The 14635-nt window shown below is 39.9% G+C and overlaps 1 protein-coding gene across 4 annotated transcripts; it reads left to right on the forward strand.

Moving 5' to 3' along the window:
* The first annotated feature begins 264 nt into the window (after positions 1-264).
* Positions 265-14339, forward strand: LOC134656752 (farnesol dehydrogenase-like). Of its 4 annotated transcripts, XM_063512270.1 has the most exons (8): positions 265-347; positions 2981-3080; positions 6650-6685; positions 8205-8370; positions 8535-8676; positions 9537-9666; positions 10174-10311; positions 14269-14339. In XM_063512270.1, the coding sequence occupies exons 2-8, from the start codon at positions 2985-2987 to the stop codon at positions 14311-14313; spliced, it is 753 nt and encodes a 250-aa protein (XP_063368340.1). In that variant the 5' UTR covers positions 265-347; positions 2981-2984; the 3' UTR covers positions 14314-14339. The 4 variants fall into 4 exon arrangements, with proteins under 4 accessions (XP_063368340.1, XP_063368338.1, XP_063368341.1 ...); XM_063512268.1 differs by lacking the exon at positions 6650-6685 and having other exon boundaries at positions 2981-3116; XM_063512269.1 differs by lacking the exons at positions 265-347; positions 2981-3080; positions 6650-6685 and adding exons at positions 6704-6799; positions 6949-6984.
* The last annotated feature ends 296 nt before the right edge of the window (positions 14340-14635 follow it).

Genomic DNA, 14635 nt, shown 5'->3' on the forward strand with positions numbered 1-14635 from the left:
TAATTATCAAGGTTAGGTATAAACGCAAAACAGTATTGCCGATACTTGAACTAGTTGAACTCTGTCGTTGGAACGCCATCATAAACACGGAGATTTTATACTTCGCTCGTTTAGATACAATATCTAATTACAATCATGACAATACCACAGTATTGCGAGCTTTAAGGCTTGATACAGAAAGGTCAGTTTCGTCTGTTGGAGTACCAGTCAAGGTTTGCTGAGCAGGTCTGACTTTCGACAGGTTTCCCTCCACAATGAGACCATATCACTACTTTGTTGACGTTGCTCCGGAGTGCGCGTGCGACTGCTGTGGTTGGTTATTACGCGTAAATTTCGATCTTTACTGAGTGAGTTTTATCATGAATATATTTTTTGTGGCTTTAGGGATAGAGGGAAGGAAGCTTAGGTCCGGCAGTGGGTTGCCCTAAAAAAAACCTGAAGTTCAATAATGAATAATTAGGAATAATAATTTGTATCAAAAATTTAATTTTTGACAAATACTTATTTTTTTTATTTTTTTTTACTAATAACAGAATTAAACCTTATTTTGTTGACTATGTGGAATTAAACTTTGCGCTTTGCGCGTTGCTCGAGTGAGGTAAAGGTGACCCTGTTCAAAGCCTTTTACCAATGTTTTTATACTTGTCAGCTTTGGAATAGGTACACCAGGCACTCCTTCAACGCGCTAAGGGTACAGTACAACAACGCCTTTCGTATTTTGTTGAAATTACCGCGTTTCTGCAGTGCCAAGGGTATGTAAACATACCGCAAACTTGCGGACGCGAGAGTCCCTGACTTCTTCGCCATTCTGAGACCCAGGTCAGCTGCCTTCCGGGCGAGACTGCTAGCCTCTGACAATGAAATTCTGTCACGGTAGCTAAAGACTACAGTGACGAATTTAACAAACATTGGCGAAAATTGCACCGGTCTGAGAACGGCCATCTTTAGTGCAAAAGTTTGTAAATGTTTTATTTCATTTTTTTAGGTTGTAAGTTTTACTATTTTTTACTGTATTTTATATTTACTTTTACCTTTTATTACCTATATTGTATTGTATTTATTTTTTTGGGTGGCAAGAAACCCAAAAAAATAAATACAATACAAATAAAGAATTTATTATTATTTATTATAAACGCTTAGCTGTGGCATGTTGTGGTAGGCTTTTGCCGAAAAAGCTGGTGGCCCTGAGTTTTAATTCCGGTTACGTTGAGTTATTGAACTTTGTAAGTACCTACCTACCTATATATAATCTTGTCGTGCTGTTTACTTGATTCTTGATGGGATAGGTTAGGGACTGTTTATTTAGAATAAGTATAGGTATAGGTATTCCAAGTCAGTACACATTACATACCTATTTAACTAAGATATGGGTTTAGGTATGGTATAAGTGAGAACAGTTAGCATTAAATCTTAATTAAAAATGAGTAATAAAGTTTGCCCAAGTGGCCGTATTGCAGGCATCATACGATCTATTTGACGCTGACTGTACCTAAGATGGTTAAATTCAGGCCGTAGCGTACGTAGTTTGGAGGGGGTCCCGTTGTTTCCATGGGAAACAACGGGTGTTTCCCATAAAGTTTTAAGTCATAATGTATTGTTTGTCATATTATAATTAGTCATAAAGCTGAAACCGTTAACATTTCAGGATTTTCGTTAGGTTATTATCCTATAGATAGGTTAGGTTTGTTTTATGGCAATCCTGAAAAGTGACGCGTTTCTGAACCAAATGAATTATGACTAACGAAAATGCGGGCAAACAATACATTATGGCTTAAAACTATTTGGGAAACAATTAGAGACCCAGTTTGGAGAGCCCTGGGTGAGTGTAGTTTGGTCTTTGTTGGTTTAGATTGAGATCACAATAGGCAAATTGATTGTCTCAAGGTTGACGCTTTTACGGTTGATGTAAATATTACAATTGACATAATAGGTAGGTAAGCCACCGAGCTACGTAGGTATTTATCAATTTACATTATGCTTCAATTAATATAAACAAAAGGAAAATATATTTTTCACCTCAGCAGCTCGAACAAGGGTACTTTGCTACTTAAAAACAGTGAGCAAAATCGCATTTTGCTCACTGAGTGGGACAAAATGAGCAAAATGCGATTTTGCTCACTCAGTGAGCAAAATGCGATTTTGCTCACTGTTTTTAAGTAGCAAAGTACCCTTGTTCGAGCTGCTGAGGTGAAAATTTAATTGTTGGTATATCTTAAGAAAACATGAGTGAATAGAGGTAAGTGATGAAGAAGGAATACATTTTTCGGGTTCTCTAATATGTTCTCACTGCTGAGGTGAAAAATGTTGTGTACTACACGAGATCAAAGTTATTTACATCTCGTGCGCTTTTGAGTCCCTTACTACGCTCAAGATTCTAAATTAGATTCACTCGCTACGCTCGTGAATCTATTATAGAATCTTTCGCTTGCACGGGACTCAAAATAAGCACTCGAAGAAATATCAAACTTTGATCTCTTGTTGTACAAATAACTATTTTCCCGCCACTTTTCATAAAATAAATTAAAATTTATTAAAGGAGTAAAGGTGGAAAATTAAAAATAAAACTAAGCGCGAAAGGTCTAAGCTACATTTGGATCTTAGTCGGTCCGGAAAACGGTCGTCTTTACCTATGGGCAATTTTGTAACTGGACTGTGCTCAGTTTGTTTACGATTTTACATTTTTTTACTAACAACCACAAAAGTAACCATTCGTTCTAACATATTAATCACAATGTAAATAGTTAGTAGCTAATTAATTCATTATTTGGATAGAGCTCTCTCTAGCTGTTTGCTTAGAATGCTTAGATAATTTCAATTGATAGAAATACGTCTGTATACCGATCTGTATAGGAGACAAAGTGTAGCGGCCCGACTCAACCGTCATATTTCATAGGGATTCAGGTTGTTGGTGGCGCTTTCATACTTTGGTAGCTTACCAAGACAGCGCAGTTAGATTATTAATGATTTCTGATGTTCTCAGGATAATGGAGCGCTGGGTCGGCAAGACTGCGGTGGTGACAGGCGCTAGTGCGGGCATCGGGGCGGCGGTGTGCGTTGCGCTAGCTGACGCCGGGATGAAGGTCGTCGGCCTCGCGAGGAGAGCGCCGTTAGTTGAGGTTGGTGATGTTCTCAGGATGGAGCGCTGGGTCGGTAAGACTGCGGTGGTGACAGGCGCTAGTGGGCATTTCTATTTAAAGTTGTACCATGACTCAATTGACGAGTTGAAAATATATTTTGCATTATTTGGTACTTTTTCATGTAATTCTATGAGTAAATATATTCTAGTTTACCAAACAAGAATCGTCATATTTATACGATAAACCAGTTAAAATTAATATTTAATAGGATGAGGGAGGTTTTTTGTGGTCCGTTTGGTTACAAATGGTTTTTGATGTAGTAAATAAACGACATACTTGAAGCAAATGTTTTTATGTTCAAAGCTTAGAACTGTTAATAAACAAACTAAAAACAATCATCATTGACCGATTAAGAACCAACATTTTTCATAAAAGGGAACTTTAGGTGGTTTGGTTACGAGGTGACCCCAAATCGTACCTTATTTTTACGTTTATTAAATAGTTATTGGTATTACTGCCATGTGACGAATAACAATCATTAGAATTAACAAAACATGTGACTATTGTCAAAAAAATTAAATATTTTAGCTTTTAAACGTTAAATAAACAATAAAAATACTTTTGAAAACAAGGGGACATTTCCAAATGGACACCCATGTAACTTAATGGATAAAGTAAAGACGAGATCACAATAATCAAAAATTTACACAAATACTCAGTGAATAAAAAAAGGACTACAATATATGTACTAAAATCAGTAGATAGAGTTTTAAACATAAAAAAACTTAATATTACTTCATAAAATATTACTTATTAATTGCACATGAATTAAATAAGTACAGACAAAGTCACGGTAAAAACTACATATACTCAATGTGCGTGCGACTTTACCGTGTCCGTTTGGTTACATTTTTCTAGTCCGGCTATATGTTACGCTTCAAATTGTTACCAAACGGACGTAACGATTTGTCTGGGCCAGAATTAAATATATTCAAAATAATCATTGATATAGAATAAAGAACTGGATACCCAATCAGCCGCAAAAAATGGCCCCACAAAAGTGATGTTAAAACAGATCACGCATTACTTTTTCGTTTAGTCTTGTTTGAAACGCTCAAATGTGAAGTTGTCAACAATTACGAAATGTGCCGTCGAAATATGTAAAAATAACAATGATAAAACATGGAAAAAGGATGGAATGTATTTCTTTCGGTTAGTTCTTGGGATAGTATTACATAATTTATGTAATCTGGTGGTAATTGTATGGTTTTGAATAAATTAATTTGTTAGTACCAAAGAAGGGATGTCAACGAACAAAAATCTAATGAGTCGATGTGATTGTGAGGTCAATATTTTTTTATATTTTTATATGGCATTCGTAACGAATAACATTATGTTCAAATTCAAGACTTCCAAGAAAACCTATGACACGTACAAAGTGGACTGCTATTTAATTATAGCAAGAGATAGGGGTGATGCAGTTTTAAACAAGGCAAAACGGCACTTGTGCGTTCGGCCCATTTCCCTATTTCCTACATATACACCACCAATAAGGGCTTATATCGACTAACTGTAAATGCTAAACCTGTCTGAACACAGTGACAACCACAGGATTTTTTTTTATAAAGTATGGACTTTATAAAAACAAGCAACAACGGTTGCACTCCAGGAGTGCCGATAGAAGTGAAAACTCACCTCACTATGTTACCGACGCCCGGTAACATGATACATACGTTTAGCGGAGGTATTCTATTTATTAATTATATATTATTATCATTCTCAAATAAGATCACACTTTTTCATTGACATGTTTATATATTTACATACTGCCATGACAACGTCAAATTATTTGAACATAGGTAAAGAGTCTTGAAAAGGAGTCCGCAACATAAATGTCAAATAACATTGAGTTTTTCTTTATTGATTTAAATGCCATCTAAATTATGAGTGGCCACCTTACGGGGCTTACGGTCACGTGATCGCCTTACGCCCCTTACGGTCACGTGATCGCCTTACGCTGTCTCGAGTTTATCATTTTTTCCCCACCTCAAAAAGTGCCCAGCGCCGCTAAAGAAGTTTTCACTTCAAAAATTACCCACCTCTCAAAAATCCAATCAGTACCAATAAATGTCCCCGTGCACCCGTGCGATAAGTAAATGTAGATCTAAAATACACAGTTATTTTATTTAATAAGTTGTTTTGTATTTAATAAGTTATCTGATTAGGTTTTTACAGCACATTTATAACTCCCGTAACTATGCCAACCTTACTCTGCGTGGTACAATTACTGTCGGTGGCGACACGAGCACGCTCGATCAAAAATTGCTGGCGGTTAAGAGGTTAAAGACGTATACTTACTTATTAAAAATTAAATTTGTTTGAATTTGAACCACGATTTCATTTTATTTGAGCTCCCGATTAAATTAAATTTGTTTTATTTATTACTTCAATTGGTTTTTCTGTACAGTAATACCTAATAAAGTGTACCAAAGTGACTCCATTCGTTCATTATTCTCGTTTGACGTTGTTTGACGTAAATAAGTTACGTTTAGTGCCATCGGACTAAATTTTTTAACAGTGTTGGTACCTATGTTTGCAAATTTGACACTTAATGCTTACGACATTAAGCTCTTTTATGTACGAAACATTTATCTTGACTCAATATTTACGTAAGCGTTTTTATCATCAATGCAAATGGTGCGAAACGTCATTGGGATCCACATTTGTTGACGTTTTTGTTCTGCTTTGTGTGTCTATTTCTTTTATATTAAGTCAGTGAATATAATACAAAACTAACCACAATATTCAACTTATTTACTTGACAAATAACTGTATGAGACATAGTTTTATTTAATATAAACAGTATTTCAGTTACTTAAGGTTTAAGCTGCATAAACTCTTGAACAAAACGGACAAAATATTGAGTAAAATTACATGTCAACAACAGCAGGTCACGATGGTCGCGATTTTGACCGTTTCAAATCAAATTTAACGTTTAAATAAGCTTTATCTGTGGTCACAGGTTTACCAGGATAAAATAAAACCTAAAATGTTGGTAAAAAATATTTCGCTACTTGGCGAAAACTGCGTAACCAACCCGGACTATGTCCGATTCGCGATTTCGGCGGGACAACGGTTTTATCGAATTTAGACCCTATTATTGATGTTTTTAAAGCTGTTTTTCATCAATTACACATTTTTCAACATTTAAACTATGCCAGGAATGCATTACTTAGTGTTGCCTTCATAGAAAAAATATGTGTAAAAGTCCATCAAAAGTTGAAGTCGGTGAAGGGGACAGTACTACGGGGTGATTTTATCATATCTAAAAACCCGATTTTAAGTAAGAAAAAAGTGATTTATTGAGCATTAAACTTAATAAATGATGTGTCCATATAATATATTTCAATAAAAAACATCATTTGTCCAGTTAAAAAATTCGTCTTAAGAGTAAATCGCAAAAAATGCAAGGGGACATGCGAAAAACTCAAGGGTACAACTTTAAATAGAAATGCCCTAGTGCGGGCATCGGGGCGGCGGTGTGCGTGGCGCTAGCTGACACCGGGATAAAGGTCGTCGGGCTCGCGAGGAGGGCGCCGTTAGTTGAGGTTGGTGATGTTCTCAGGATGGAGCGCTGGGTCGGTAAGACTGCGGTGGTGACAGGCGCCAGTGCGGGAATCGGGGCGGTGGTGTGCGTTGCGCTAGCTGACGCCGGGATGAAGGTCGTCGGGCTCGCGAGGAGGGCGCCATTAGTTGAGGTTGGTGATGTTCTCAGGATGGAGCGCTGGGTCGGCAAGACTGCGGTGGTGACGGGCGCTAGTGCGGGCATCGGGGCGGCGGTGTGTGTGGCCTTACTGACGCCGGGATGAAGGTCGTCGGCCTCGCGAGGAGAGCGCCATTAGTTGAGGTAAGCCGCAAGTACCTACACCAACTTGAGGATTACAGTGGTTGTAGCGGTAGCAAGTACCTACTGCTGAATTGATAAGAAGATAAGTGCGACAACTGCCAGCCCAAACATCGGCCCTGAGGGCCCTGCAAAGTTGCGTGAAGCTGACATGTTTGGATGAAGTTCAGGAACTCACCAACGGAGAGCTGGCATAGGGATATTTTAACCGCGCGATTTCGCCAACTAGTGATGGGTAGGACATCAATTTAAAACGAGTTTGTATGAGTACCTCATTTTCTAAAATGAGGTGTTACAATGTCTTACTTCAAATGAGGTGAGGTACTAGCATATTTTCAGCGTCGACTATTCCATTAATTCCAACGGCGACAAAAATATTTAATGTATATACATATTTATGTATTCATCACTTCCTTTATAAATAAATAAATAGTAACATTTTATTGGAGTGCAATTCTGGAGGTTAAGAATAGAACTTTTAGGAGAAAGATAATTTTAGAATCAAGTAAAATGAATAGAGGAGTGAAGTAAGACATTTTTGCGGTACGAAGTACTGCGACAAATTAACAAAATGAGTGGTACAAATGAGGTGCCTCACGAGTGAGCGACTCAACACTAAACTACTACATAAACCCTAGAGGTTAATAGTGGCATGCTTGTAAAATGTTGTATTAAAATTTAAAGTGTATAATAAAATAAAAATCTACGTTGTACGGCGCAGAACATACGAAGCGGAGCAGCGTTTCGCTTCACGGCGTCGGCATTATTGTACATGTACCCACCTATTACATATCCAATACGATATGTAATACAATTTCAATATAGAAGCTCTCCGCGTGGTTTCTTAAATGATGCGTCTGTCTTGTACTGGTAAAAATTGTGCTGTCAGCGCTCGAGGTCCAAGGTGTTAGAGGCGTGTGGTTGAGGAAAGTATGACTCACGTTAGACGCTTCCGGCGCTTTGTTTTCTATGGTAAGCACCACGTGATCCTGTCATAGAAAAGTAGTTAAGCGCCGGAAGCTCCGGCCCGGACACGGCCCGGTCGGCCCGGTCTAACGTGAGACATCCTTTACTTGGAGCTGCGTCAACCGCATAATACCTACTTAACTGTCGCCTGTCGCTTGAAATACGATCTGTTGTTAGCATCTTCTTCCCACTTTTCTCATATATGCTATGTGAATTTCTTTCTATAGGTTGAATGCGATTAAACATTTTACCCGCAGAAACTGCAGTCGCGCGTAACAGGCAAGGGGAGTATAGTGGGCAGACAGTGCGACGTGTCGCAGACAGGCGAGGTCGCGGCAGTGTTCCAGTGGGTGGACGACACGCTCGGCGGGGTGGATGTCCTCGTCAATAATGCTGGCGTCTTGTTTCATGGGGGTATGACTGGTGAGTGACAAGGATAACAAACAATAATAGCAATTAAACTTGAGTCCCGGCCAAGTTGCTTCGGCCTAGCGTTCCCGTGGGAGGATAACTCTCGGTGAGATTGTCGAAATAAAACACCAGTACGTTTACCTGTTCGTTATCATCTTTCTCAACATATTTTCCAGACGTAAGTCCGAAGCCAACGCCAGAAGAGAATCTGTTGAAATGCATTGACGTGAACGTGAAAGGTGTGGTGTTGTGCACACGCCGCGCTATCGCCTCCATGCGTCGGCGCGGCGTCGCCGGACACATTGTCAATATTAACAGGTCAGATTAATAAAATTAAATAAGCTACAGAACAAAACGTGTTGTAATGCACCTTAGACGTAAACGTGGAGGGTGTGGTGATGTGCACGTGCCACGCTGCTGCCTCGATGTGTCGTCGTCAAATTGATCAGCCAGCCTATTATGGATAGCTTTATCCATCTTTATCCACGTGATAAAATAACTGTCACTGTTTAACACCGTGGGAAAGAAAGTGACGGACACCGTTTTATCACGCTGTCACGTAGACAAGAACGACCATCATATCCGTACAGATTGTGTTATTACCGGTCTACTATTTTCCGCTAATAAAATGAAAAAAATATAATTGGTGAGGTGGCGTTCACGTTTTTGCCATCTCTGCCATCTGTGTTATGAAGACGTAATTTTAAACAAGCTATTATATATTTATATAAACTAGTTAGTAGAAAACGATTCTAAACAAGACACTGAATATTTTTTGCCCGGCGAACAAGTGCTTTTTTAAGGAAAGAGGGTGAGGGTAAGGGATTCAAGCCCGTAGCTCTACAACAGAAAAACATAGGTTATTAAATTGAGGTGGCACCGACTTCACAGAGGTTGAAGTGTTTAGGTACGTAATCTACGTAATAACCTCCGTTAGCTTCAATCAATCGAGATTAATTGATGGACCGCGACAGGAAATTTTTAATCATTCGTTTGTCTCTAGCGCTAGCTAGGTTTTGAAGATTAGGTATGCACCGGTCTCCTCGGTCGGTATACCGTAATACCGATTATAAATTTCGGCCAGGTCTTGTTCAAAAGCGTGGAGGATGGAGAGATTAGGACACGGGCGGGTCCGTGAACTAATGAGCGAGAAATCATCACCAACGTAAAATTTTCAGTATTGCGGGCCACTACATTCCCTTCGACTCGATGTTCAACGTGTACCCGGCGAGTAAGCACGCCGTCACCGGCATCACCGCGTCTCTTGAGAACGAGCTCTGCGACTTCGGCAGCAAGATCAAAACAACGGTAAGTTCTGAACAGTTTGTCCCGCACCCTACTAAGTTTATACCTACTTGGTTGTTAGTGTAAGGCCTGAGTGGACGCTCGAAGCGAAGCGTTCGGCGGGGCGTGCAGCGTGGCGTCGGGCTCACAAGTGATTTGAGCAGCGTCCACTAAGGCCGCTCCTATACGCTTGCATTTGTTTAACATGCACGCCACACGCCCCGCCCCGCTGCACGCCCAACTCGAGCGTCCACTCAGGCATTACACTTAGACGACTCAGAATAATATAAAAGTCTCAGAATCCAACCCACATTCACAGTCATTAGAGTGCCGGCTGGGCTAATTAGCTGTAAATTTTATGGTCTCCATAGGTAGGGTTTAGAAAGGTATGCTTAAAGGCTGGAACGATGGCTGTTCAGACGTCAGGCTCTAACATTCGCACACGTTTCTATAGTAGTAAATAACCATTGAAGGAAATTACAGTCGTATATGAACTTATACTTTATGATTTTTTCAAAAATCTTATTTCAGAGTATATCCCCCGGGCTGGTGGCCACGGACATGGTGACTGCCGAGTTGGACGGCGCCCCGCTGACGGCGCCGGCGCTGCGGCCCGAGGACGTGGCCGAGGCCGTGCGCTATGTTGTATCCACCCCGCCCGCCGTCAACGTGAGTCTAACTTGTACGAGGGGCGGCTGAAAAGTACCGGCCTTAGAAAAAAAAAACCGGCCAAGTGCGAGTCGGACTCGCGCACGGAGGGTTCCGCACCATCAACAAAAAATAGAGCAAAATAAGCAAAAAAACGGTCACCCATCCAAGTACTGACCCCGCCCGACGTTGCTTAACTTCGGTCAAAAATCACGTTTGTTGTATGGGAGGGACTTAAATCTTTATTTTATTCTGTTAACCGCCTTCAAAAAAAAGGAGGTTCTCAGTTTGACCCGTATGTATGTATGTATGTATATTTGTTCGCGATTATCTCGCGTTTAGCAGAACCGATTTTGATGCGGTTTTCAGAAAAGTGTTTGTTACATTCTGGAGAAGGTTTTAGTATACATAGATCTGAGCTAATACTGAACCCTGGCTGTACCTAGTGGAACTCAGGTTTGGTGCATCATAGGCACACGCTGTTTTGGTCATCCGACACGCCTTGATGAGCACTTGGGAGAGCAGTACCCAAGATAGAGCTGATGCTGAACCTTGGATGTACCTAGTGGAACCCAGGATGTACCTAGTGGAACTCAGGTTTGGTGCAACATAGGCCCACGCTATTTTGGTCATCTGTCACATCTTGATGACCACTTGGGAGAGCAGTACCCAAGATAGAGCTGATGCTTAACCCTGGCTGTACCTAGTGGAACTCAGATTTGGTGCAACATAGGGCCACGCTATTTTGGTCATCTGTCACATCTTGACGAGCACTTGGGAGAGCAGTATCCAACATAGAGCTGATGCTGAACCCTGGTTGTACCTAGTGGAACTCAGGTTTGGTGCAACATAGGCCCACGCTATTTTGGTCATTTGTCACATCTTGATGAGCACTTGGGAGAGCAGTACCCAAGATAGAGCTGATGCTTATCCCTGGCTGTACCTAGTGGAACTCAGGTTTGGTGCAACATAGGGCCACGCTATTTTGATCATCTGTCACATCTTGATGAGCACTTGGCAGAGCAGTACCCAAGATAGAGCTGATGCTGAACCCTGGCTGTACCTAATGGAACTCAGGTTTGGTGCAACATAGGTGCACTCTGTTTTGGTCATCCGACTTGTCTTGACGAGCACTTGGGAGAGCAGTACCCAAGATAGAGCTGATGATGAACCCTGAATGTACCTAGTGGAACTCAAGTTTGGTGCAACATAGGCCCACGCTATTTTGGTCATTTGTCACATCTTGATGAGCACTTGGGAGAGCAGTACCCAAGATAGAGCGGATGCTTAACCCTGGCTGTACCTAGTGGAACTCAGGTTTGGTGCAACATAGGCCCACGCTATTTTGGTCATCTGTCACATCTTGTAGAGCACTCGGGAGAGCAGTATCCAACATAGAGCTGATGCTGAACCCTGGCTGTACCTAGTGGAACTCAGGTTTGGTGCAACATAGGCCCACGCTATTTTGGTCATCTGTCACATCTTGATGAGCACTTGGGAGAGCAGTACCCACGATCGAGCTGATGCTGAACCCTGGCTGTACCTAGTGGAACTCAGGTTTGGTGCAACATAGGCCCACGCTATTTTGGTCATCCGTCACATCTTGAAGAGCACTTGGGAGAGCAGTACCCAAGATAGAGCTGATGCTGAACCCTGGCTGTGTGTGTGAACACTTTGTTTTGGTTAGCCGTAGTCGTCGTGATATTGCAGAGTTCCACTAGATGGGTCGATCAACTTTTTTCTAACCGCCTTTAAAAAAAGGAGGTTCTCAGTTTGACCCGTATGTTTGTATGTATGTTTGTTCGTGATTATCTCGTGTTTGACTGAACCGATTTTGATGCGGTTTTCAGAAAAGTGTTTGTTACATTCTGGAGAAAGTTTTAGTGTACAGTACATGGATGGTTTGAAAAACCAATTGGACCCGGTAGGTGGCGATGCTATCGGTATACCTACCATAAAATTTAAGTTGCTGAAACCGATTTAGATATAAAAAAAATAGTGGGAGTGGGAGTCGGATTCGGACTCGGACTGGGAATTGGAGTGGGAGTGAGACTGGGACTGGAAGTAGGAGTGGCAGTGGGAGTGGGAGCAATATTAATACAAATCGCTTAGCACCGAAACGTCATATTATGTTTTGTCGCGATTATCATCGAGTTAGGCCATCAGTTCAGCAACATTACTAAAGTAGGTAGTTACTTACTAGCCCAAAACTAAATGGAGATCGTACCAAATTAGTATTTTAGCCCAAAACCCAAATGAAGTATTAAAAAATAAAATCACTAAGAAATAAAAAACAAAATTAAAAAAAAAAAAAAAAAAAAATAGAAAACCAAAACAAAATAACTTAATACTAAATTACACTAAAACTAAATGGAGAGCCTAACAAACTAGTATTTTAGCCCAAAACCTAAAATAAATGATTCACCTATCACTAAAAAGTAAAAAATAAAATAAAATAAATAAAAAAGAATAAAAAAAATTAACAAAAAAAGAATTAAAGAAAAAAAAAAACAAATCCAAAATAACTGAATTTTATTACTTTTTTTAAAAAAAGGGAACCGCCTTCAAAAAATCAACCCACTGAAAAGCACAAAATAATTTTTATATACCCCACCACTGTCCTTGTCCAGTCCCTATCCCGTCGTTAAGCATTCTGCCAAAAAGTAGTTAATACCTAATAATAAGAAAATTTATAACTATCCGGGTAATTACTTAGTTTTTGAAGGCGGTGCCAAACCAACAAAAATATTCTTTGCTGCCAAACAGAATAAAAAACGAGTATAGTTAGTAGTGCAAGAACTAAGTTAGTGAGACTCTAAAATTTAAATTTTGGGTTGGCACCGACTTCAAAAACTAAGTAATTACCCGGATGGTTATAAATTTTCTTATTATTAGGTATTAACTACTTTTTGGCAGAATGCTTAACGACGGGATAGGGACTGGACAAGGACAGGGGTGGGGTATATAAAAATTACTTTGTGCTTTTCAGTGGGTTGATTTTTTGAAGGCGGTTCCCTTTTTTTAAAAAAAGTAATAAAGTTCAGTTATTTTGGAATTGTTTTTTTTCTTTAATTCTTTAGTATTTGTTGTTATAGCGGCAACAGAAATACATCATCTGTGAAAATTTCAACTGTCTAGCTATCACGGTTCGTGAGATACAGCCTGGTGACAGACGGACGGACGGACGGACGGATGGACGGACGGACGGACGGACAGCGGAGTCTTAGTAATAGGGTCCCGTTTTTACCCTTTGGATACGGAACCCTAAAAACCGATTTCCAAGACCAGAGTGATCCCATAAGCGTTCCGTGAACAAAGTTTTGTACGGATCACTAAAAATGAAAGAGAGTATTATAGTCAATCTTAATTATTAATCGTTAGTAATGGCGGCAATATTTAAACTGCCAAAAAGGCGGGGAAAAAACCGGTCAAGTGCGAGTCGGACTCGCGCACGGAGGGTTCCGCACCATCAACAAAAAATAGAGCAAAACAAGCAAAAAACGGTCACCCATCCAAGTACTGACCCCGCCCGACGTTGCTTAACTTCGGTCAAAAATCACGTTTGTTGTATGGGAGCCCCACTTAAATCTTTATTTTATTCTGTTTTTAGTATTTGTTGTTATATCGGCAACAGAAATACATCATCTGTGAAAATTTCAACTGTCTAGCTATCACGGTTCGTGAGATACAGCCTGGTGACAGACGGACGGACGGACGAACGGACAGCGGAGTCTTAGTAATAGGGTCCCGTTTTTACCCTTTGGGTACGGAACCCTAAAAAAGTAGCATAGTTTTTTTTATTAATTTTCCTTTTATTCTAGCTTAGGCCGCGAATATTTCAGCCTCCCCTCGTAGACTATTCTACAGACCATATTTTCAAATATGGTAATCTTCGCTAGGTAGGTATTTGCTTATTTTTGTACCGAGTTTTTATAATTATAAGTCACATTGTAGTTACACAATGAATGTTTTTTGCAGATTAACGAGTTAACCATTACGCCTGTCGGTGGAAAACGGCTTTGAGACCTCGGAATGGAGAAACAAATCTTACTCTACACTTTTATTGAATAATATCCAATTATTATAATATTTGTATCCAATAATTGAGGTTGATAAGGCCCAGGTTTAAAGCTAAGTTTAGTCATAAGCTAATTAATATTTTGTTGGCAGATAAAAAGTGTGTTAATTACACAGTACCTATAGGTACATATGTCTACTGCAATTTATGAATATTTTTTTGTGATATTAAGTAATAACTATACATATTAAATATATTATAAACGGGTCACTCACGTATTTTAAGTCGAAAAACGCTCGACATGTTTCACTTCGTACCGAGAAGTGT

Source organism: Cydia amplana, chromosome 19 (assembly GCF_948474715.1).
Source record: "Cydia amplana chromosome 19, ilCydAmpl1.1, whole genome shotgun sequence".
NCBI classification, from domain to species: Eukaryota; Metazoa; Arthropoda; class Insecta; order Lepidoptera; family Tortricidae; genus Cydia; species Cydia amplana.